At 39.4% G+C, this 26,834-nt stretch overlaps 1 protein-coding gene across 2 annotated transcripts; it reads right to left on the reverse strand.

Moving 5' to 3' along the window:
• On the reverse strand, positions 1–26,432 carry LOC145444646 (microfibril-associated glycoprotein 4-like). 2 transcript variants are annotated; one of them, XM_080322659.1, is made up of 9 exons: positions 22,332–26,430; positions 18,397–18,525; positions 10,779–10,844; positions 7,762–7,815; positions 7,058–7,132; positions 6,824–6,972; positions 6,557–6,653; positions 6,337–6,436; positions 1–4,027 (listed from the first exon to the last, which is right to left on the reverse strand). In XM_080322659.1, exons 1-9 carry the CDS (start codon positions 22,471–22,473, stop codon positions 3,703–3,705), a joined length of 1,137 nt encoding a protein of 378 aa, XP_080178785.1. In that variant the 5' UTR covers positions 22,474–26,430; the 3' UTR covers positions 1–3,702. The 2 variants fall into 2 exon arrangements, with proteins under 2 accessions (XP_080178785.1, XP_080178786.1); XM_080322660.1 differs by lacking the exon at positions 7,762–7,815 and having other exon boundaries at positions 22,332–26,432.
• Positions 26,433–26,834: the final 402 nt, after the last annotated feature.

The following is a 26,834-nucleotide window of genomic DNA, read 5'->3' on the forward strand; positions in this document are numbered from 1 at the left end:
TGATGGAGGTTCAAATCGATATCGCTACTACAAACAGCAATACAAACACATTTTTGTAGATTTCAGTGTAGCGCACATTTCGATTTTATTAATGCTGAGAGGTTTCTGTATTACTCAAGTATAGTTGAATAGGTGGTGCCTAGCAAACATATTCCAATTTACTTTTGTAATGATCAAAGTGAGTGTGAAATGATGCGAACGGATTAAGCATTAATCAAATGGTGGTATGTCAATTCACCTAGTGTGATATCTTGACACCAGGTAATGCGCGAAAGTGTTTCAATTCTCACCGACAATAAAGTATTGCGCCGGTTATTGTTCAACAAAGGAAATTGTTGTTTCATCTTTAGTCTTGTTTAATGCAGACATTTGTAAAATATTTCCTGATATCCACAATACTCTGCGTGGTTTGTACCAAGGCTGAATAATTTTCCAATCGAGAACATTTTAGACACACCTAGTTTACAACTCAATATGTTAATAACAATGGTACTGAAAAGTTTGTTGCTGTCACAATAATCTTTACCACAACGCCGGGTCTAATTAACGCAAATAATTTAATAATCAAGTCATGATCAACTATTACATATGTCAAATCAATGTGTCAATCCTTATGTTTACATCATGATAATTTTCAATATAACACCTGCGTTCGATTGTAAGAAATGAATTCTCAACATGTTGGGCAGACTTTCAAATCTCGCATACTCAAACATATTATGTTAATCTCAAGTCGCCGGCGCCGAGAAGTAATTACTTTTATCTTACAAAATATACCGCATAGTAATTTCTTTGTCTCGCAGAATAGTAACGACTTTTACAGTTGAACAAAAAAGATGTGTCGTAGGGATATGAATACAACCAAGCTTGTTAAGGATTTTGGATTGTGGTGATTACTCGCGTATAGTCTTGTCTACTTTTCATAATGATACTTTTTGCTTTGGTCGGGTAACGGATTGACTTGACAAGGCTTTTTTGTATTTTACTCTTTTGTGTATGGGAAGATGTTAAAATGTTGAGATGTAATACTATTTCCGTTCACTCGATTGCAACAAAAAATAGCCAGATAGCTTGTTCAAGGTTTCGACAAATAGATTGAAATATTCCGATTTAACTCATCGCGTTACAAGTCGATCGCGGTATGCACAAGTGGTTGTCAAGTTAGAAATATTTACAACAGGTGCTATTTCATTGATTGATTCTATTGTGTGTAGTAACACATTAAAATATCGCGATAGTATTTACTGAAACTCTATTTGGTAAACGGAAAACTCAGTCGTGAATAGAGTTGTAAGTTTCATGGATTGTTTCAAAGTATGATCTTGAAATGTGACTGGATCAAAGTTGGTAGTCATGTTTGTCAATATATTTCGATTCAGACTATGTCAAAGTCCAAATATTTCATTTTGGATTATCTGGATTTAACTTTAGAACACCCCGCGAATGGATTCCGACGCCGCGCTATAACATTTTTGATGATAAGGACTCGAGGATTTTCATGACAGAGTTGACGAGTGATAAGATGCGTGTTTTTGTTAAGAGGTTGATTTCAAGTTAATAAAGACAATAACTGTATAATGCACATACTTGTGATTCCTGATTCTGGTAGAATTATAGTTGGTATTGATTCTATAGATGTGAAAACGGTGCGAAGTGTCAAAACATATAGCGATCGCGTGCAAGTGACAAATTGTTGGTTTTCGAATCACGGTCTGTGCTGGTACTGGTATTCATTACTTATTACTTGATAGCAACAACCATCGACGTATTACACTGTAGCGATTGGGATGTATGTAATGGCAAGACGCGAGAAATGGCTATGTCTTTGGTGTTATCTTGTGAGCAATCGTGGGGTTTGTAACCTATTTCACAAGTTTTTGAAGTGTTGGTTTGTGAACGCTGCTATTGTTGATATTCGAATCACCGTCTACGCCAGCTTTGTGGCAAACCAATTACCAAAATATTACATTGTTAACGATCGGCATGCATGTAACAGCGAGTCGCGAGCGATGGTTATGTCTTAGGTATTATCTTGTGAGCGATCGCGGGTGGATTATCTGAATTTACCTTTAGTACATCCTGCGAATGGATTCCGACACCGCCCCATAACATTTTTGATAATAAGGACTCAATGATTTTCAGTCAAGGAATACTTGAATAATTTTGGTGATGATAAAAAAGTTAATGATACGATTGTGCGTGCTTTTGTGATGAGTTTGATTTCAGAGTAATAAATGAATGTATAATGTGTATACTTGCGATTCTTGTTGCGACTGTGAACAGCAGACTATTCTGTAGGTGCGAAACAGCGGTACGGAAGGTGCGAATAATCCAAACTGAAAGTATTATCCAGCTAGCAATCAATAGCGAGGAAAGACTTAGAACACGATCGGTCATTTGTCACGACTGAACTACATCATATATAATAATTTACGATATACACATTAACAAAGGTTCATTCACACGGCTATTTACTTGATACATATTCAACACCGCGCGATAGATGCCTGAAAGGGCGATTCACGGCCGCACCCATAAGAACACATGGCGAGTCACCAGAGAGCCCATAAGAAAGAATGGTACATCACCAGAGATCCCTATACCCGTAACGTTATCAGGCAGGTCATCGACACAACGTATACCTGAAAGAGTGGTATCACCGACGATACGACAGGTCATCAGCGATAGGGACTCGAAAAGGGTGGAGTCACCAACACGAGTTTTCACGGCAGGTCATGAGCGAGTCCTATACCTGAAAGGGTGGGGTCACCAGAGATCCCATAAGAACACATGGCACCTCACCAGCGGAAGGGGGGGTCAAAAGGGTGCCATCACCAACACGAGTTTCGCGGCACCTCACCAGCGGGCCCATAAGAGCCAATAGCCGTTCGCGAGCGATCTATATAACTACTAATGTGCTGTCCAATGCGTTATGGCAGATGTTGGGATGTGCGACCCACGTACCGACTGTTGCCGTTGCATTTGTGTACATATGCGACCAATTGACCATACTTTGATGAAAAGCAGGAAACACATCCTTTCGCGTGTTAGAGAAAATGTCTTCCGTTGTATATACAATCCTACACATCATACCACATAAATTCCCAGTATTTAGGAAACTTACGGAAGCTATAAAAAAGTTGCAAAAGTTGCAAAATCTTGCCCTAATGATCAGACGAATATTATGAATTTTGTACATCCTCAAAATCACTTCTGTAGCGAGTGTTCGTTGCTTGTTAATATATAAATGAACTTCCTGCATGAAGTGTAGTCCATAACAAAGTCAACACATTCAACACTGTCAGATTAAAGGAATGGTAAGAACAATCCTAGTTTTAAAAATGGATTACCCGTTTGTTCGTTTGTGGTCAATTTCGACCCCACTGCAGAGATAGCTGGTTGCCATGTCATCATAATTACGGTATATTGTCCTTATTCATTCGCCAATTCAAACCTTATTAATATCGCCACGAATAAGTGATTTCCGAGTATACGCGGGTAAAGTGGTAAAATCGTCTTCGTAAGATGTCATACATAAAATGATGCTGGAAATCAAACGTATAATAAGAGTATGCTTTGAAATATTTTGTTCAATTTCCACTCCTTCATGCGCAGTCGACTCTTCTCTCTTCTGAGTAATATTGATAATTTACATATTTCATGTGATGACTGATGACGGAACGATTTTCAGCAACGAGTATTTTAGGTATTAGGTCTGATTTTCATTTCAGCGAATTTAAGAGAATATAATGTGCCCCTCCAATGTCTCCAGCTTATCCCATCTTCGCGAGTAAGGTGTGGCCGACCCTTGCGGTACATTCCATTTAAATTGGCGTGAAAACAGGCCCTGTACCACCATGCACCCTTGGTGTGATCTGCGCAGTTCACACTAGAGTGGCCGTCTACATCGTGATCCTTCGTGGAAAATCTCATCCCATTATGATAGGCTAACGAATCTCCTGCTGTTCCCGAGTAACCGGACACGCTTAGAGTGTAATCGTTCGAAGGCGAACCAACAGTAAATTGCCTGAAAATTGGTTGGTACTTAGTAGAGTAGTAGATTCGTGTAGACAGGGTGCATCTGTTCGTCAAAACACATTAAAGGGCTCACAAAATCACGAAAGGTTGAAGAGAACTGGTATATACCATTCAGAAAGCGGTACAATTTGAAACATGGGTATGACACGAATATTCGTGTAATTATACGGTTTGTCAGAATTAGAGTAGTTGCGCAGTCCCATACACCTGCGATGGCTCGTGGCCCCAAACACGGATGTTGGATATTTTTCGCGTTTGCTGCGGGTCTTCGTAACTGGGACGCGAATTTTAAATGGACGATCGTCAAGAAATCTGTTTCACGACATTGACATTTTTTCTCAGCAACGACATTGTTCATTATGGCCGATTGTCTAAGAAACGCAGCACATCAAATGTGACTAAACTTCAATTGATAAAATCATAGTGGACACAATCCGAACTTTTTTTTTAATTTTTCGAAATAATAGTAGTGGCAAATTAAATACGTCGCTATTACCAAACATCATCTTAAAATGGATAGTGATGCTTCATTGTATAGTAGTAGATAGCCTAGTAACAGACTACAACAAAGTATTGTTGCGGTTGCGCGATCTTGATTTGTTTAATCCATTGCATTTTCAAAGTGATTTTGAAGTAGTTCGTAACAAGTTCATCGGTGCTCTACCTGTGAGTTATACTAAAAGCACCTCGTTGGTGGTCGAATGTTCCGTGTCGATAGTTCATTGTAGTAACCTGCTTCGCGAGGACTTGAAACGATTTCATGTGGTAACGGGTGTGTTTATAATTCTGTTTCTCAACTGCACACAATCGCATCGCAAAAGTATGATAATTACTATCATTATGTTGTTTTTAATAATAATAGTTGTTAGTAGACGCTGTATAGGCCAACTAAATTCGTTAATGATGAGATGCAGCGTTGAGTCGTATAATCATTATATGGCCGTAGTAGCGTTGTGATTCGAAGAAAAATATTATGGAATATTATCAATAATCGTACCGATCTAGGATTGCTATACTGTGTCTAGTTTGGTGTCTACCGTAATCACCGCTATTCTACCACCCACCACGCCGGGATTCGAGGGGAAGGGATTGTGATGGGTCGAAACCCATTTATAATTGTTATGCTTTATAACCAGAATTATCATGCTGGGTTTATTTAATTTGTAGGAGCTGGCACTAAAGCTAAGATCACCTGTTGCGAATGTTCTTGACGTTACCACAAACTGATTACATTAACGTTCGCTGGCAACCGTAGAAGAGATCACTGTAATTGTGCGAACGGGTGCATTGAGGTGTGGATTAAAATAATGGTGGGATATTTTATATTTATTCTTGATACGGTGTCGTGTTGGTCAGAATAGTCGTTGATGGTACTTGCATAAAAGTTCTGAGGCCATAGGCCTGCTAACTGCAGACGTGTCACATCTGGTACTTCACCATTTCTAGGACGGTCCGGCGAGACCGCAAAATACATTTTTGTTAGTACGGATCACGATAAAAGTCATAACTCATAACACGAGTCAAATATAACCCCAGGGTGTATAAACCTAACACAAGGCATTTCAGCAACACTCAGTGTGGATGACTTTAACAAAATAATAGCCCTAAAAGGTGACTCAGTGATAATGGAATTTTCGTCAGTATCGCCAGGACCTCAAATGGAGGAAGACAGTGAATCATTTACATCTGTTAACATACAGTTCAGCTTGCACGCCATTGCGCCATATCTAACATAGAGATGCAGCTAATCAATCACATAGTACTTTGTTAAGCAAATCGAAGAAAGAACCATACTAGAATAATAAATGCATATCTTTGTTTTTTTAAATTATGCTTCTTTACATATTTCCCAATACTTGATAAAAGTTACAGTATAAAGTAGCATGAAAAAAATGGAAAATAAAGCAAAAAGTTGCAATATTAAATTTCTTCAAAGTGCTCAAAACATCATACAACATAGATTTTGGGTATTTGGAAAGCTGTTAAAAAAAGGTGTGATCGTTGCAAAAAATTGCACTATTTATGAGTAAAGGTGTAATTTGCGAAATTACTTTCTGACACTGTGATATCGGAAGTTCCCTTCGAATTGCAATCCTAAGATTATTGTAAATCTGTCCAAGTGCTACTTTATACTTTTGAAAATCAAGTTATAAAAACTGGGCAACTTTAGTACAAATGAGAGTAGTTTAGATTTCACATCTATTTACCTTGGAGCTAACATGTCAAGTTTGAAAACGACCAGACTGAACACGCACACAGAGATACTTGTTGAGTGAAATTACACATGTGAATACTTACGAGTACTCCGCAAACCTCTTGCCGCCATCCCAATCCTCCAAGTCTATTCGCAGTTTGAATGTTTCAGCAGTTTGCAGTATATTGAACAAAGGATTCAATCCTAAAATACCGATCAACATTTTACCTCAAGGACGTAGTGAAGCGGAGTTTTCGACATCTCCCCGTCATCCTAACCCCCATAATGTTGAATTGGGTGATCTAAAAAAATGAAATTTTTTACCTATCCAAAATTCTCCAGTAATACTCCCGAATCCGTTTACGTATTCAGAATGATTTCGGAAAAAGTCCACGCTGCCGTCCATGCGCCTCTGAAATACCTAAAAGTAGCAGAGGCGGTGACATTTATCGTGCCAGAGGTTATGGAAATAATTATTGACATTATATACCATCTTCAACGTTCGCGGTCGGTTGAATCAACAAAATTAACGTATACTTGTGAAAGTTCGTAAATTGATTTAAAGGTACCCTTTAAGCAATATGTACTCACAGTCCATCCACCGGCACCTATACTGTGATCACAGTAAACATCGACTTTTTGTCTGGAAACATATATTTCAAATACCCCTCTGCTTTCATTGCCGGATTTGAAGGCGTATCTGTCGATTTTGCTGCATTCAACTTTTTTTCTCTCTTGCTCTGTACCGTGTCACGAAAAAAGAGCTTACGGTGGGACTTTTTGTGTGCATTTCAAGTTTAAAAATATGTAATAAGGTTACGATACCTGTGTGCAGAATTGCAATCTCTCTTGACTGACGGTCGTCCACTTCAGCTAACTCGGAGATATTTCGCATTAACGCTGATGGAGCATGAATTAAAATAAGAATATAATAATCATTGAGAAGCAGCACATTCTATAGGTGCGATATACGCAGTTGACTTCATTCTGGGAAAATGGAAGCGTTTCCATTCGAAGCCTTAACATCACTTTTCGTCAATGTTCTCGACAAAACGCAAAAATCTTGTCACGTGGTAACTCGACGTTTATCAATGAATGGGCTCTAGCGTTCGGTTGGCTATCGGGTAATACGTCTTCGATGAGCAACAAAATGATATGCTTTTCAATGTCGGCGCTCTTGGGCTAGTATGTCAAGATGTGGTCATTAACTAGGTACCGCACCATTTTGCTTTCAAATAGGCGAGTAGATTTGCTTACATTTACATCTTACTCAAGTGGATATGTGGTTGGACTCTATTTCAACTTTTGCGCAATTATCTTTTGGACCAGACTGCCTATTTACTACTTTTTCATTTGAAAGTAATTTTATAACGTATCTGCTGTATCACTCTTGAGTGAAATTGTCATAGCAACTGGGCAAAATAGCCATGGACGCCGTCGCCGCTCTAAATGCACCGACCTACAAAATTCAATAGGGCAGTGCGATGGATTTTGCAGCCCGATGGAGAAAACAACGATTTCCGTCTTACCGCTCTGATATCTTTCCGATGTCCTTGTCATGTTTAGTAGCTGACCCCTGATGTCTGAATTAAATAGGTTGAATCTGTTACGAAAATATATGAATCGAATACAGATATAATCGTATATACATATATGTTCGTATTTTTCGTATATTATAGTCGTAGCGACTCTCGGAAAGAGTTTATCTTAGCCTACAACGATTGCCCTCTTTAAATTTGTCACTTGTTTCGTCACATTGTCTTATTTTGAGGGTGTCGATAGCAGTAACTCGTCATATTGCATAAAACACGTGTGATATATCTTTCAAATGTCGGATAGCAGATACTTAATGACATGTTAATGGTTATGGTGATATAGATCAGGGGTCACCAACCTGGTGCCCGCGGGCACCAGGTAGCCCGCGAGGACCAGATGAGTGGCCCGCGAGACTGTTCTGAAAATAGATCGAATAGCAGCATTTGCCAATATTTGTCAGATTATGATAATATAACATGCTGTGACTTAGAAATGACACTACATATTTATAAACACTTAAAATGATGATATCAAATATCACCAATTACAATTAGTAATATACCAACATATAGTAGAATAACAAGATATCGAAGACGTATAGAATAGGCGATATGACGGCATGCCATCCACGGTTTTCTTGAAAGGGTGGGGGGTTCCGTTATGGTAGCGTCAGGGACAATGCAAAAGTAGTAAAAAACATTACTATCCGGCAGTGTTGGGATGACTCGAGTCATGACTTGACTCGAGTCGGACTCGAGTCACTTTTTCGAATGACTTGACTTGACTCGAGTCACTTTGCTAAAATGACTTGACTTGACTTGACTCGTCGTATCAGAAATGTGGATTGACTCGTGACACGGAGCAAAAGTCACGAGTCAATTTCAAGTCATCAAGTAATCGGTGTCGGTAAAAATCACTGCATCTGGCATATGTTCGGATTGTTCGCGCAACGCTGGTGTAACCCGTGAGAGCGACCGTGATCGTGCGTTTTACTGAGCCTCCATTGCTCTCTTACAAATATATTGATCGCAAACGAAGTGATCGAAGCTTACAGCCTACGTTGTCGTAAACTAGACTTTAGTTAAGTAGTGTAATGGCAAAATGTTCATTTCTGTTCTGCGGTAACCAAACCTCGTGTTTTATTGAAATTGAACTCAAAAATAGTTTGTATAGTCCTCAACCATTGGCGAAGGCTGGAATTGTATCATATCAATTTGCAAAAGGGTAATGCATTGCATCTTATCAATTCGTTTCTCTATTCTCTATTTTGACTGGTTACTATAAACTGAGGCTGTGCAATTACTTACGTAGTTTATTAGTTCTACTTATATGTGAGCGATACAGCGCATGACTTGCGTGTATATTTAACTCTATATTCCTTCATTAGTTCAAAATTATTGACCACTCAATCTGTTTTTCAGACAGCTAGCAAAATACAATGACGTAATCACGCCTCATGCCTCGAAAAGGCAATTTGACTTGAATTGTGACTTGACTCGTGACTTGACTTGATTTGACTCGACTTGACTCGAGTCACCTCCAAAAATCGAATGACTTGACTTGACTCGAGTCACCTTCGGAAATCGATTGACTTGACTTGACTCGAGTCAAAATGTGCAATGACTCGAAATGACTCGTGACTCGAAGGTAGTGACTTGATCCCAACACTGCTATCCGGTGGCAAGTGGCGGTGACGTACTAGCAGATGCAGTATGCCCAATGTGTATCGCAACTTTTGACACAGCTTGTCTCTCTTACACCCAACGCAATTTATAGTACCATGTTTCCAACTTTCTGTAATCGATGCTGCTGTCAGGTATAATGAAATCCGTCATGTCTGGATGCTGAACAGATGGAGATTGAAATTGTACAACTGCAAAATCACCTCCACCTCAAAGCCCACAAGGCTGCAGCAAACTTTTGGTGCCTTGTTGACACGGAAAAGTACAGTGGTGAATGCGCAGCAGCTATGAAGGTTGCAAGCGTGTTTGGTTCATATTATCGTTGTGAATCAGCCTTTGCGGACACGACTTTCATCAAATTACAAACAGAACACGCCTCACTAATGCACATCTGGAACACTCACTCAGAGTTGCAGTGTAAGTTACATACCATAGTACAGCGCACTAGTTGATAGCATGCAATGCCAGGCCTTCCACTGACTAGTTAAGAAACAGATAACACGATGTCCACTATAACGTGTTACGAAATTTATTTTAAAATCTGAGCTTACAGTTGTTATATAATTTATATAAACACGGTGCAAAGTAATTCGTGATTTCCTAAAAAGTCTTACTGGCTAGCTGGTTGAAATGAGATGTTTTGATTTTAAAGAATCTCTTAGAAGTCTTACCGCTATGCGATACATGACCAATGCTATGAATATCAAAGCGGAAATTGTATCTGACACGGGCAAACGACGGGAGTAAATCGTAGCCCGTCGCTTCAATCAGTACTCAAAAGTAGCCCTTGGTTGCAAAAAGGTTGGTGACCCCTGATATAGATCTTTCGACGTCATCAGTTCTGGTGACTTGATTCATAGAATAGAATTGACAAATTATTCACAAAAATATTTCAATTAAATATTATATTCATATTGAAATGACCCCGAATATACTAGCTAATTGTAAATTGAAGTTCTGCGCCTCCAAGAAGCTTTTCGAATCTATTTCAATAAAATTTCTTATTCGCAATTGTCTAGTAGTCGATTTCTTGCTGTTCAAGTTGTAGTCTAACTAGAGCAAATTAAAGTATTTCCCTAGTCGATTTTTTGTTGTCCTATTTCGGAATCAATAATTAAATTAATAGGGGCATTTCAGAATGTTTAATTTATACAATAAGGTTTTGCTATCACGTGTCTAACTGAAGTGGATAGTTTTCTTGTGATATATATTTCCTAAAAATATGTAAAATGTATTTATATGTGAAAATTTAATAGTTATTGATTATTTTACATTCATCGTCGAAGTAAACAGAGCACAGCGGTACCTAGCTAGTTAGTCATGAATACCTTGAATCATATCGAGGTGATTTTTCTCCGATATCCTCATTGCACTTTCAATCTTCTCCTTGAACTCTAAAGGCACGACTTAGCTAAGTCTAGAGGGTATGGGTTTGCAGGCGGTTAGATCGAAGCATCCAACGAAGAAGAAGAATACAACGGATACAAAGATAATGAATATTTCAAAATATAAATTTTTGAGTGCACGTTCCAGGCACCACTGTAATGACTTGTATTGATAATAATAAACTGATACCGCTCTAAAATCATAACAAATGATGCTCAATTTCATTTCGAGTACTGGAATCAAAGTGCAAGCGGTCTGACAGTCACGGTATAGAGCTCAACTACTGACAATATTGCTAATCATAAACGTTACAAGAACAGAGAAAAAACTATAGGTCAAATTAAAACTTGAAATGCGCACTAATCTCGCGGAGTAAGGTAAATAAATAAACCAAATCATTGCTTTATGGTTGTGAGCGGCTTTGGTGGTTACATAATTTAACTTACATTTGGTGGCTAGTGAATCTACTGGGACAAAACAATGTATAGACAAGCGAAAACGAGGAAATACCTACATTTTCGATTTTATTGTTGCAGAGCAGAAATTTATGTGAGTGAATGCTAGGGTTGCCGCACTGCAGCTCCCATATAGCACGCTCATTTGGTATCCAGGTGGAATTTAAGTGGTTAGGTAGGATGGATGATCGGAAAGGGTTAGAAACATGTAACCCACATCGAAACCTAGCGGTATTTCCATCCATAAAGATGTGTGGTTATACCATACCAATCCCAGGTACATTGCAATAAGTCTCTTCTAATTGTACCTATCAATTTGAACTCGGGGGAGTTTTACTTGTTGAGTTTTTGATATCAAATAATCTTGAAACATAAGAAATCCACTTATAGAGGAGCTCAGATTTTCCATATATCACCCACACAGGAACCAACCTTATTTTCCATCAATGTTATTTTTGTTTTATTTCATCGAAGGATAAAGGTGGTTCCGTATGTGGTAAAGTTTTCTAGCTATTATGCTATCCCTGTTGGTTGCTCGAACCTCGAACATTAAAACCCCTACCATGCTTTACTTCGTCAATGTGATTTGAACTATTTAAAATTGACCTTTTGTCACACTGAAGCGAACTTAAATTTCCGTTGCTAGAGTACTCAATTTCTCACAGCGTGCGTTATAATTTTCTTGCGTGGATCCCATTACCTTTATCCCTTATCTGGATCTATTATTTTCAACTCAGGATTAATTTTACTCGTAAAATTTCTGTGATCAAATAATTGGAACTTGTTATTTTCGTCAATGAAAAATGGTCGACTTTTCATACGGCTCCCACATGTGACCGAGTAGTTTTCCGAAATAGATGCTTCTTTTATATTTTCCCACAGCAAGGTTTGTTCATCTATATAGTAAAGTCATATTATAATCGGTTTCCGATTTATTCATTTGCGATGCTGGTCGCTGGGACATTTTCAAATTGAATTCCACCTCCATATGAATTGAATTCGGGTACTGGTGACGATAAGCGCCTAAGAATCGGGCGGCCTCGGTTCGACTCCCGTCGGAGGTTTGTCCCGGCTCCTCTATTCTTGCGACATGAGACCCAAGAATGACTCGACGAAAGAATGCACTCACAAGTTATGGAAATCGCTAGCAAGGGCCGTGGCCTCGAAAATGATCAACATCCAGAGTAACTGTGACGGCGGGCACTCTAAGCCGAGGTAGATGTCAGTCGAAAAGACGGCAACCGCGCGTCGGTCGGCATCACGCAAAAGCCGGCGTATCTGTGGCAACGTTAACTGAGATGATGATATCATTCTCAGTTTGCATCCAAATATTTACTTCGATATTATATTCTCCAATGTCAATTTTACAGTGAAATTGTGGCCTTCAAGCCATTTGCTTACAACCCCCCTGTCAAGCGCGATAGCTATTTCGTTTTCGATGGCGGCTAACAGCTGATCACTTGATCAGCCTATTCCTCAGTAAATTTTACGCAAAATTCGGTGATGGTCTGTTCGCATTAATTTTGACGGTGTACCATACAGAAAAGGGCCATGAGGTCACTTCTCGATGATGTCATGTAACAGTGTACTAAGTTTACGGCTTTCATCCACGTATTTATTCGGTAATATATTTTCCAAAGGCGATTTCGCAGCAGACCTATAGACAGTAATAAAGCCGTATGTGTCGTGTTACAGTCTCCAGTTTCAAGGCCAAAATCTCCTATGCTGTACCGAGACCGAATTACCTAGGCTGCTATTCTTAGTTCTTCAGAATGATGTTTTGGATTCAATATGACAGCCCCAATCTACGAGATAACAATTGCGTATCTGTCCGAACTCGTTGACCTTTCCAATTAGGCTTACGCAATCTCTCGAGTTATAGTCATTTCCATTTCTGCAGATAATTAGTCAGGTCTAGTGCGAACATGAACCGTGTTGAATCTTTGTTCGGTACGTCGTTCACGCAGTTACCACACTTCAAGTCACAGCTCACCGGCGCGCCTCTCGTGGCACATACGTTAAAATCACTGATGCCGGGAAATTCATGTTACCGTACCATCATTAAGTTACGTGTTTACGTTGGAAAACGCAATTGTGACGTCATCTTGATAAAAAGTCGCTTGCAGCCCTTGCCCCACCACCCGATATTGTCACGAGCCGCCACTGATATTACATCAGACCATTGCCGGAACCTTTCGAGAAACTGCACTAAATAGCTTACAGGCGAAAATCGTACGAAAAACAAGTTTGATTTAAAATACATCAATAATATTGTATTCCAATTGCTTATTTCAACTTTACAATAGGTGGTTGACGTAAAACTGATTGAATTAATAGCAAGTTATTTGAGTATCTAGGTAAATACCTAATTACTTATATACATGACTGGAGTTTATTTATGTACATGATATCCGTGAAAGTCTGTAACTATGATAAATCTATTACCCCTAAATATAGTGCTGTTGATGTGTTTTGATTTAAAATAGTCTTCTATGTGTAAAAATAACAAGTAGATTAAATTTCTAAAATTTTTAGTACGACTAAGCCGATTTTAGATCTAGTCATTACCGCGAAAATGATAGATTTTCGTCAAAATAGCCCCATGGGTTATCTCCACCACAAGAGCCAATTTGAAAAAATTAAGGTCCTATTCGTAATCAGTAGGGATGGTGTGAACCTCTATAAGGTTCTGGTTCGTGTGAACGCGAACGTTTTTGAAAGGTTCTGTGTGAACACGAACGTGAACCTCATGACGTCACGGGACGTCATATTCCTAATTCCAGCCTATCCTTCAATGATATGATAGCCTATATTAATGTACACGATACCTAGCGACGATTCGGGCAGCATTACGTCACAATGTTCAAAGACATATTGACGTTTTAAACGTCGCCAAATGTATCAACTGGTATAGAAACGATGCTCACCAAATTTGGTTCAATTCCAACCAGTGGAAGCGGAGTTATTGCCGTCGAAAAATTTGGATTTGAATAAAATAGTATTTACGGTGACCGATTCTTTGTTTATTTAATATAGTTGTGCTCACCGTAAATACTATTTTATTCAAATCCGAATTTTTCGACGGCAATAACTCCGCTTCCACTGGTTGGAATTGAGTCAAATTTGGTGAGCATCGTTTCGATAGACAGCCTAACACTTTCATGGGGTGAACGGAAAATTTTCAAATTTTTTATTAGTTATTTTTATATAATAAATAGAAACTTTCTTCTCCTGTAGCAAAGCGGTTACTGGCTGGAATTGAACCAAATTTTGTGTGTAGGCGTAAATTAGGTAACCTAACAATTTTATCAAGTAGCCACTACGATTTGAGAAAAAAAGTCATTTTTGAAGAGCCCCAATGTGCATATGCCGTCGGGCAAGGAAGATGCAGATTATAGCCTTGTAGCAGGGTTGGGATGACTCGAGTCATGACTTGACTCAAGTCAGACTCGAGTCATGACTTGACTCAAGTCAGACTCGAGTCACCTTTTTCGTATGACAGATCGGAAAATGTATTCGGCGTCTGAGTATTGCTACATTGATATTGAGCAAAGTGTGAAACGGGTTTCCATACTTGCTCTCGATATTACCCCGTTAACAAGTTATACAGAAGTAGCCAACGCCTCAATCGCACCGATTTCGTTTTAATGATCCAGTAAACATATGAAGCAAAGATTGACCCCATACGCCTGCTAGATTGATTAGTGGAATAAGCATCATTAGCAGACTAGGCCTACGTAGCTTATTTCGATCGTGATGTTTTGTGATTGTGGGTCAAGCTCGCAGCGAGAGTCAATAAATATTTACAAACGGAAAGTTGAATATTTCGAGCAAACTTTTGCAACAAAGCAAGTAAAACTTTCGAGATTGTCAAGGTACATGCTCGTTTAGTGATGATTTTTTATGCCTATAGCACCATGCATATAGAGTGTCCTGCAGTTTAAATGCAATAAATTTGAACCAACGATGTTGTAATGAAGTGAAAATTGTAGTATATGAAAAAGGTTCACAGTGCAGAACCTACCAAGGTTCTGTTGTGAACGCGAACCTCTAAATTTCCGAAGTTCACACACAGAACGCGAACGTGAACCTCACGCTCACACCATCCCTAGTAATCAGTGCCCTTCAGAACCCCCAAAACCACTCCTACTTTGTCTGCTTAAAAATATGTGTTGACCAGTGTTATTGATAACTAACTGCAATGAGCCTGCAACAAGCTCTCGGGAAAGTCATTAAGATTTGTCGCAAAGCATTTGAAATTAGCTACCGGCGAGTGGGCGTGCTAGCGACCATAGAACGACGTCAAGACTAGTAATCACGAAATCACGGCTCTGGAGTGGCTATTCGGCTATGCTTCAATAATTACGACGACGGTAGTTGCTTGCTGATTAGTTGTTAAAGGAGTCTGCTAACGGAGGTGATTCTGTAAGCGCAACGTAGGTTGGTTGGCAGATAATGATTTAAGAAATATTCAGGTCATGTTCAGTTACGAAATACATGGTGATGAACAAACAACAGCTGCTTCACATAAAGCATGAATGACTTATTGCGAAGGAACCGCCGTAGCCTAGCCGACATGCCTGTTTTGATCGCGGACACGCACAGAATAGGCGGTGAAACACTGCAAAGGCGCTTATGCAAGTGGTGAATGAATGTCTCATTTTAGAAGGGATACATCATCATTGAATACAACTATATGAAGGTTAACAAAAACACACTGGTTTGTCTGATCTTATTATACTTCAGTCACGGCGGTACATAATTGAAGTCTTGAATGTTCTAAGGCAGGGGTGTCAAACTCAGATTGCTTCGCGGGCCGGATTCGAGCCTTCAAACCACCCGCGGGCAGGACCAGTCTATAACTGATTCGAATATGTAACCTTGTGCCCTTGTTTTTCACTCGAATACTATATTATCAAGCGTATATAGATAATACACGGATGATAGGGGTTTTATTCGACCAAGTCGCCACACCTTTATTGGCGAACAATGAAATTGGCAAAAATATGATAATTGTCCGGTTGAATGCAGTTGATAACCGATAAAACAGTGGCGCTAACGTCGACATAAGTTGGCATATTTTTATGCGACCTTTGCTGCAGTCGTAATATGTCGTTAGCCCAGCGCATGCGTTGTGAGGGATACAAGATATTTCGGACGTTGGAATTTGGGTTAATATTAGGTCTATCAAATCGCAAGTCGGGTTTCTCTTCCCTAGTCTGGGGACCTATTGGTTTGGAAGCTACACAGCAGTGTGATCATAGATATTTGGAATATCTATTTTTGTGACTAATATATTTTCAATGTAAACTGCATATAACGTTTCCGCATTGGCGCTTTCGCCTCTGTGAATAGCTACTTTCTGGTACATTTTTCCTAAAACCTCTGAACTCAGTGCGCACGTTTTGCCTTCTCGAATTAGAGAGGGAGATAAACCACAACGCCGTAGTCAGTGGTTATAATGTGGCCTATGAGCAATTAAGCATGCTCTTGAGAGAATATTTAATGAAAGTATTTCCTGCAAAAAAACTCAACATTTGTTACAAATGTGCTGGATAATAAATATAAATTTCAATCTACTCAGAATTGCTTCGCGGGCCGGATGAAATCGTCTGGCGGGCCGGATGTTTGACACCCCTGCTCTAAGGATTGGCTGAATAAGTCGTTTATTCTTGCAGCAAAATGAATTCATTTGTAGGTGCTGTCAAACTCGTCAACGACTTCGCAGAAAGAGATGATAAGGTTAGCAGAGACCATGCTGGTGTGACCAGCAAAAATCAGTTTGCTGGTATATCTTAGCATGTCCTGAATGAATCGTGAATCATAACCGGCTGCAAAACCACAAATGCTGGAATGAAACCAGATATTGATATAAAACGAGCTAAAAATACACTGAAGCGGTGCGATAGTACACTTCTTCGTGGTTCCATTATCCAAGCTACTTAGTCGGCCCATATGACATCTTCCTAGTAAATAAGATTTTGTGCGTCATCCATCTCACATATGATGCTGCAACAGTTCGTGATAACTACTATACTTCATCTACGCCCAGAAAAGTAGGACCACTGACGTAATAACAACCATATAACTAGGTATTTCTCAGATTAATATTTAGTTTTAAAAGTGCACAATCATTCGCCGTCTCACCTCATGCTCTCTCACACCATAGTTTGTGCTCACTCTCACACCTCTTTCTGCGGCATCATTGACGACTTTGACATCACTTAAGAGTGAATTCATTTTTCTGCAAGAGTCTAATAAATACCCAGCATAAACGGTTTATTCAGCCAATCCTTCGACCGGAGCCTAATAAGATCCGAAAAAGTATAGTGTCATTGGTAATCTTCATATTTGTATTCAATGATGATATACATCCCTTATGAAACTAGAAATTTGTTCGGCACTTGCATCAGCGCCTTAGCAATATTTATCATCGTATTCTGTGCTTTTCCTCGGTCAAAACAGGCATGTAGGCTACGACGGTTTCAATCACAATAAACCAGTCATTCTACAAAAGTTTATGTGAAGCAGCTGCCGTTTGCTCATCATCTTGTATTTCGTAGCTCAACATGTCCCGAATTAATCTTAAATAATTAACTGCCAACCAACCTACAATGCGCTTACAGAATCACCGCCGTTAGCACTTAGCAGCCTTCTTTTAACAACTAGTCAGCAAGCACCGTCGTGATCATCGACGCATAGCCGATTAGCCGATCGACATCCGTGATTTCGTGATAACTAGTCTTTTTGCGGTTCCATGGTCGCTGCGGCACGCCCACTTGTCGGTAGCTACTCTCAAACGCTTTGCAACAAATCTTAACAACTTTCCTGTGAGCTTCTTGCAGGCTTGTGAGCTTCTCTCATTGCTGTTTTGTATCAATAATCTATATAGACTGAGACATTGATACGCGTCATTTTTGAGATTTCCCAAATTTTGGACAACCCAAATGTACACATTTGGTTGCTTGTACGCAACAATAGGATGCAGGTGTCTCACACGAAATCAAGTTTCTGCGTTCATTCTAGTCATGCGATCCCAACACAAAGCAAAATAATCTGTTCCAACATTTTGTTTTATACATTTCAATTTTTGAAGTAAACATACCGATATTATGATTGTTGTTTACGGATGCCCAGTATACTTGCACCCCAAACAAGGCCAACGTTACAATGAAGACGAAAGCGACCGCCATTGAGATGACCACTTTGAATTTGTCTTTCTTCTTTGAGATATCTGCAACAAAAAGATATCCCCCATGCTCTTTTTCTTTTTAGTTTGAACGATAGTTTTGGTAACTATTTGGATTTTGTATCATCAGTACTGATCAGTACTGAAAAAAGTCGAGTAAACGCGGAACGATTCGATTCCTTATCGAGTATTATAATATATACCTTGTAGACGTCGTGACGATATGGATGAAATTACAATATGTACATTTTATGTGAAACGAAAATATAACCAATTACACCACATAAATAAATTTGTTTATTTCTAACGTTATCTTTTCTTAGTAGATAACATGCACAAATGTAACTAATTATTCTAGTACTTAAATCGCCGTGTAATGCACTGATCATCACTATGGTATAACGATCGAAGACATGGATTTTCGCAAAACTCAATACGCTGTCCAGTGTCCACTGATTATTGTTGCAATGCGTATTCGACGTGGTTTAATGGTGTCACCAATATGTCATTGCCTGTTGACAATTGATATAGCATATTATGCATCATTCAATTAATCAGCAGCATTTTCTAAATATAATATAGGAACTTGTCCCACGAAGAAAACAAATAATATTGCTGAATAGTATATTCATATTGAATTCTAGCTCTGAATCGCATTAAACATAATTTAAATCGGTTTAGACCAGGGCTGACCAACCTTTTCACCCAAAGGGTGCATAGGTGAAGTGCATAGGTCAATAATATTGTCACTCGATTATATTGCGGGCCTGCTGTATATCGCTGGGCGAAGTTTGCGAGGACTGGGCTATTCGGCGCTTGGACATATCGATATCGAAAGCTGCGACCAACAAGCGTCAATCATTTCGTGCCTGGGTTTCATAGTCAACCGGGCTTACTGCCAGTGCAAACGCAAGGTCGCATATGTTGAACGACACTTTGTCTCGTAATCGCTAATATAGTTAGACTCAATCTGATACATTGGGTGTTCTTCAATTTTCACAAAAGGGTAACAATATTAAGAACAAGAAATCGAGTGACAACATATTGCGCTAAGCTTGTAGAAAATTTTTCGCTTTGATAAATCTATCGCAAATTAGTCTGCTTAATTGAAGTGTACGAAGATATACCAATATATGAATGCTTGATGGATCCGTCAATGAGTCGAAACTGATATTTTAGTCATCACATCTCTGGTGTTGCGGCCAGACTAATCAAATTTTTGGTTGGCCTTGCAAGTTCACAATCTGTGCAATCAATTTTTGATGATATTAGAAATTTCGGAAATTACCTCGCGGGCCATTCAAAACCTTCTCGCGGGCCACGGGCCAGCCTGGTTTAGACCATGACCATTTCATTGCATATTGTGATAATGCTGAGGGTTGATCCCGACTTCCTACTTCCACTAACATGCGTGCGTTTTTGTACGCATACTTCGTATGCTCCGATACGATAAATCGACGTTTAAAGGCGTCCAACGTTGAAACATTCGTATCTCGCTCCTCGACTTATAGCGTCCTTACAATTACTACATTGGAATTTACGTGCTTGAATCATTCTGTCTGGCATATAGTGATGAAATAGCACGAACAAGAAAGAGGACCAGGGGCGGAACCCAGTAGTTGGATTAAAAACCCTGTGGTAGCTCAAGTCTAGCACTTGTTTATCGTGTCCTGACTAGGCTTGCATTTAAAACAAAAATCCATTTTTTTTACTTCATCTCAAATTTTCATGCTAAAGTAAAGTTAATCAGTACAAATACTTCTTCTTCCTTACTTCTATCTAGATTTTTACCTTAACTTGCTTCAAACTGATATAGAGACCACAACCAAATCAAAAACTGCCAGCAGGCAAGTTACGTTTGTGACTTGAGATGAGATTTTACTCGGTAGATCCACAAATAGTGCATTAATAGAACAAAACGAAAGGGAATTTGACATTGCTTCCTGTAGCCTAGTGGTTCTCAGCCGGGGGTCGTCGAAGCCTTTTAAAGGGGTCTGGAAGTCTGTACATTTACAAAATAGTTGATGACCTAATTTTCTTTTATTAATTAGGAAAATGACTAGGCGGTTTCGCTACATTACTAGTAAAACCTATGAACTCCCACAACAGATTTGCCGTCTAAGATGAAATATCCTACTGTTCAAACTCATATTAACTGCTAAATACCAACAGCATACTGATACATATATTTTGCTGCTTAGAGATATTTTGCTGGAGATTGTGAGAAATGAAAAATTGGACTGGTAGGGTCAAACACGGTGCTGTCGTAATTTTAACAAAAATCCATTTCATAATGTGATATATATAACCGCTTTTCCGTGATACCGTTAAGATGAGCTACTTTAGAGAAACGACCAGGCTTGACGTTATGTGTCCATAAAACATTGTTTGTCAATTTTGATGCCATGTTTGTTGCGATCATGCCCAAATATACCGTCGGAAGCGTTACGGGTTATAATTACATTCGCCCCCACCCATATTTGTGGAAATGGATTTTCGGTGGCAGTCGTACATATCAAATCGAAATTCGACCACGTATTTCAAGAAATGCAGTTGCAAAATCCACTTTGAAATATTAAAAGTCAACCCAATTTCTACATCAATAGTATATGATGTTGTTACAAAGAAAACTCAGGGTCCGTGACGGTACGAAAGAGGTTCGCGAAAACAAAAAAAGTTGAGAACTACTGCTGTAGCCAATACTTTCCAACTAAGACTAAAAAGATGATTGTTAGTGATAACTAGGGCGTTTCTTTACCCCAAAAAGGAAATTTTGACCTAAATAAATCAAAATTTTGACCAAACGTATGCGGATTAGGTGTTTCGCCACATAATGTCAAAATTGTACCATTTATCTTCATTTATGGTTGGAACCGGCTGTCCTAACAAAGTAGTTTGGCTTTGAAACTTTGAAACTTTTTGCATGAAAAAAAAACTGTGGTTACAATACGTATCATGGTAGAAATTATTTGAAAGATTTGTAGCACAACGAGAGATACTTTCCTACTTTCTTGCGTAGAAATTGCATGTCCTTACTAAGAAGCTTGCCAAGGACGTTCAACAGCAGCAGTTGTTGTCTGACAACACTCAAGTTGTGCGTACACTGCTGGTGACACACTGTGTTGCTTCATTCTGACAATGTTGTCTACATCAAAAATTTTTATCATGCACTTCTTAATATAAAAATGATGAAATGGCAAAGAAGTCTTTCGTCAGTTAGGATATTGCGGTAAGTTGACCATAACATCATGTCTAGCTATTTGTTTTATTTGACCGTTTATGATTCGCAATGAGCAAATACTTAGCCATTTACAACGGTAGGCCTATAAAGTAGGTTACAAGCTGTAAAATATCAAATGATAAGTTCACCGACAGTGCAAAATCTACGATACAAACGAAAATGTAGACGTCAAAAAAATGGACTTCATGAACAATTTTGTTAAATTTTGACCTAACGCTACAATTTTGACAGAATTTTGACAAATTTTGCCATGTCAAAAATAAACGCCCTACTAAAAACAACAGTTATGAATTAAATTGTGGATCAATGTGACGTCACAGCAAATAGGAAAATCGATAAAGGACCTTGAAAAATATGGTGTGGATAGTTACAAAAGCTTAAAATAACATTTTCAAAAGACACGCGTGGAAAAAATACTGGAAAAATGTTTTATTAAGAAATATAACATAGGAAATATCGACAAATCGGCTCAACTAATTTTTTGTTACGTGGTGGTATTTGCGACCAATCACACCTGATGCATCGTTTTTTGGTGATATGTATTCAATTGAGTGCCGGTTGTATCGGTTATGATCTTTGAAGCAAAAGTATAGTTCCCAAGTAAATATACCTTGATCATTCCGTGTGGAGGTCGTTTTCTGAGGATTTCTTGAACTAGATGATTGCGTTTCTGGCGGCACGGGTTTGCATTGGAACATTACATCATCATTCTCATTCATGTATACGTATGCACTTTTTTCCAGAGACTGCATTTCGCCACCGCGCAAAGTTAAGGTGTTAACCAAGGCTTTCTAGATATACTTTGTATTATGATTAGGACTACAAAGTACGAGGTATGTCGGGGTGTACTGTGACTGGCTTTTGACAATTTGTTTAAACCAGGGGTCGTCAACTGAAAGGGGATCGCGAGCCGCTTTTCAAATTTCGTAGAGGCCGCGGGCCGTATGACTTCAATATCGAGATAGGAATAGACAACGCAGTTTAACAACCGCCTTTTGATAACTCTATCTTAGGTCAACGCTGTGCTCTCTGGCATTAGTGACAGGCATAGTTACCAAAAAAGAAATAGAAAATTTATTGAAGAAATACAAATGCAACTTCATGATATTTTGAACTATGAGCTGCGCACGATACGTCGCAACATTCTTCACCAGCTAAAGCAGGGATGGCCAACGTTTCTGCTATTCGCGCTCGCATTTTGTTTACTTATGTAGCCTAGGGCCGCTTTCCAGTGCGTATTTGAAATGAACTAACTTGAGACCAAATACTTACGTTAACCCGTCGATTCGATGTCCAATTGTCCATTGCCAGTGAGCCTAGGACGAATCTATTTATTCATATCGGCTTACTATGCGCACGAAAATCGTGAGTAGGCCCAGTCATGTTATAATTAGCCAGTGGGATTCGTATTCCAGTCGCGAAAATTTTTCATATTCATGGGAGAATTTATTCATTATTATTAATATAGTTTCACATGTTTCTATCAAATATTTATCTTTTAGCAGTTCATGTGATCAGATTCAACGGTAGAGTTGATGTATGGCAGTGGTTCCCAACCTGGGGGAGTGAAAGCATCTGAAGAAGGGCGCGAAGAAGCGGTCAACTGAAATAAAATTTCGCGCTCCGCGTGATTTACCTGAACGTCACGCGTGTTTCTCTTTATATATACCCAATGTCATATTTCTTACTTCTCTTCTAAACAGTCATAACCTTCCATTCCATCAAACAATCTGATGAGGTTGCTGGCATCCCAGTGGGATTTTGTGATATGACGATAAGGGCGGCGCGAAACTTTTCACTATCATAAAGGGGTCGTGTCTAAAAAAGGTCGGGAACCACTGATGTAGGGGATGTCTTCGAAAATTTAGGGAAGTTATTACTTCTGTGCCGCATCTGTGGGTGGACCAACTGTTATTAGTCCCATTTGTTGCATGTTGGTATTTCTTGACATGACATTAGCATTTTCGGTATAGTTGAAAGATAGTGGATTCGCCCAAGCGTAGGCCTACCAGAGACAAACCTCCTTTGTGATGAGGAGAGAATTATTGCAAATTGGTATTTCTTCAAACGGCGCATTACTTTCCTCTGCTGTTGGTTAAAGTTACTATACGTCACCCTGCAGTGGCGGCTCGTCCTATAGGGCAACTGGGGCATTGCCCCACCTAAAATTCTGTTCAATAACAATTCTTTACCATTTATAGACGCACACCTATCTATATAAACCGAAATCACAGCGAAAATCGTATACTTCTTGTCCTTTCGCTTGTAAATGCCCATATATAGCGAAGTCTATGCGAAAATCAAATTATCTTCTGTGTTTTCGCTTTGCGAATGCCTAGCCGGGGCTTGCCCCGGTAGCGCTCATAACAAGCTTTCACTGTCTATTCTCTCAAAACCGCGCATAATATAGAAACGGTGATTTACTCTCTCCTATTCATAAAATTACCGAGCAACCGGGGCACGATAGCTCTGTGCCCTTAAGGTGTGATGTAACAATCGTATCTATAGCTGAACTCTGTTACCGTCATATGCGTTTAGTCGACCTTTGTTGGTATAGGTCGATTTTATTGGGGTTTCACACCATGAAAACTCTTGAAACCTGTTATGTCATGTCGTGATGGTGGTATTTAACACTGCCCCAAGTTTCAGGGTTTCTACTTAAAGTTTAGGGTCGTAATTCCGTTTCCGAAGTTGAGTGTGTGCTGATCCGTCATGCATCGCAAACAGATTTTACTCAAAAGCCGGTATTGGTATCCATTGGTTTTGACGGTGTTCAATACTGAGATCGGTTATGACATTTGGCACGGTAAGTCTTAATGTTAGTATCGAACGCTGTACCAAGTTTTAAGTTTGTCACTGAACTGTGTTAGTGGTAATTTCGTTTCCTAATTCGAGTGAGAGCTGACTCGTCCTTTATCGCTAACAGATTATACGCAAAGCCGGTATTGGTCTCTATTGATTTTAACGATGCTCCTTACCTAGATCCGTCATAAGCTTTTGCACGGTATGTCTTGATTTTAGTATCGAACGCTGTGCCAAGTCTCAAGGTTGACACTCAATGACTAGGGCAGTAATTTCGTTATCAAGGTCGAGTATGGTAAAGATGTGCTCCGATCTGACACTTTAGCCTACAACACATTGCGGATTTCACGCAAAAGCCGGTGTATCTGCGGTAACGTTAAGTGAGATGATGATATCATTCTCAGTTTGCATTCAAATATTTACTTTGATCGTATATTCTCCAATGTCAATTTCACCGTGAAATTGTGGCCTTCAAGCCATTTGCGTACAACCCCTCGTCACTTGATCAGCCTATTCCTCAGTAAATTTTACGCAAAATTCGGTGTTGGTCTGTTCGCATTAATTTTGACAGTGTACCATACCGAAAAGGGCCATGAGGCCACTTCTCGATAATGTCATGTAACAGTGTACCAAGTTTAAGGCTTTCATCCACGTATTTATTCGGTAATATATTTGTCAAAGGCGATTTCGCAGCAGACCTATAAGACAGTAATAAAAACGTATGTGTCGTGTTACAGTCTCCAGTTTCAAGGCCAAAATCTCTTATGCTGTACCGAGACCAAATTTCCGAGGCTGCTATTCTTAGTCCTTTACAATGATGTTTTGGATTCAATAGGACAGGCCCAATCTATGAGATAACAATTGCGTATCTGTCCGAATTCGTTGACCTTTCCAATTAGGCTTACGCTATCTCTCGAGTTATAGTCATTTCCATTTCTGCAGATAATTAGTCAGGTCTAATGCGAACATGAACCGTGTTAAATCTTTGTTCCGTACGCCGTTTACGCAGTTACCACACTTCAAGTCACATCTCACCAGCGGACCTCTCGTGGCACATACGTTAAAATCACTGTTGCCGGGAAATTCATGTTACCGTACCATCATTAAGTTACTTGTTTACGTTGGAAAACGCCATTGTGACGTCATCTTGATAAAAAGTCGCTTGCAGCCCTTGCCCCACCACCCGATATTGTCACGAGCCGCCACTGTCACCCTGTAGGAGGATTTGTCCTCCTTTTCAGGTTTTGCAAAATGTTTTCCGTCGATGCCTAAATGTCGTCCTTTTCGGCAATACGTCCTCTTTTACAGCTTTCACCGCTAAGATAATGGGTAGATTCGAGTGACAATGGGCGTTAATGACGCGAATAGGAAATTAGTGGTTCGTTGGGCATCGACGACATTTTTTTTTACACCACTATCTTTACATAAAACGTGTGTAAATCGGGAATCGAACGAATGTGATGACCTTTTTTTAGTCAAACCAACAAATATTTCAGCAAAAATAGCAAAATCGTCTGATTTCAGTTTTTATCAACTAACTTTGCTGATTTCGTAAAAGTGTCCTTCTTTGCCGATTCCAAAATATGGTAACCCTACTGTTGGCACCTGTGCTGTGGGGGCTCAGATTACAAAGGTCACTACTTCATTAAAACCGAAAATCAACGCGCACGTAACTGCACGTAGCGCGAAGAAGATTTCAAGAATGATTCGAGCCTCTTATTAATTAGGAAGTCAATTCTTAAATTCAATATGCCTATTGACAGCCGCCAACACATCCTAATCGAATTATGTGTCGACAGCCGCACAATGCTCTTTCTACTGCCGCAGATTGGCCACCTCTGGACAACAGAATCGATATGGGGGTTAATAGCTGGACACGACACTTGCTGGAAAACTATCTTCTCGTAAAGCTTGGTCTTTTGGGGACCCCGAAGTCGTTTACTAAGCGTCTCGGTTTTGGCAGTGGTGATGGTTGGCCATTGGCAGTGGTTGGCCATTGGCAGTGGTGGGCCATTCCACGTCAAGGCAATATGTCCTTCATGGAATGATATTACCATCACGGAAGCCCCGTGTCAGGGGTGTCAGCTGCGGTGAGGAATAGCGATACTAGGCACAAGAGAATATCTTACTTTGAACAACAACAACAATATGTTTAAACTTTATTCAATTTCAGCAATTCAAAGTGCTATGCTCAGCGTTTTTCCGAAATATCAAATCAGAGTGGGCCGCAAAATATGACCTCGCGGGGCGCGTCCTAATGACCACTGGTTTGAACGAACCGTTGTTCACCTGCTGTAAACTTTTGTTAATA

This window comes from Botryllus schlosseri, chromosome 8 (assembly GCF_051294905.1).
Source record: "Botryllus schlosseri isolate E-star chromosome 8, Bs_hap1, whole genome shotgun sequence".
Classification (NCBI taxonomy): domain Eukaryota; kingdom Metazoa; phylum Chordata; class Ascidiacea; order Stolidobranchia; family Styelidae; genus Botryllus; species Botryllus schlosseri.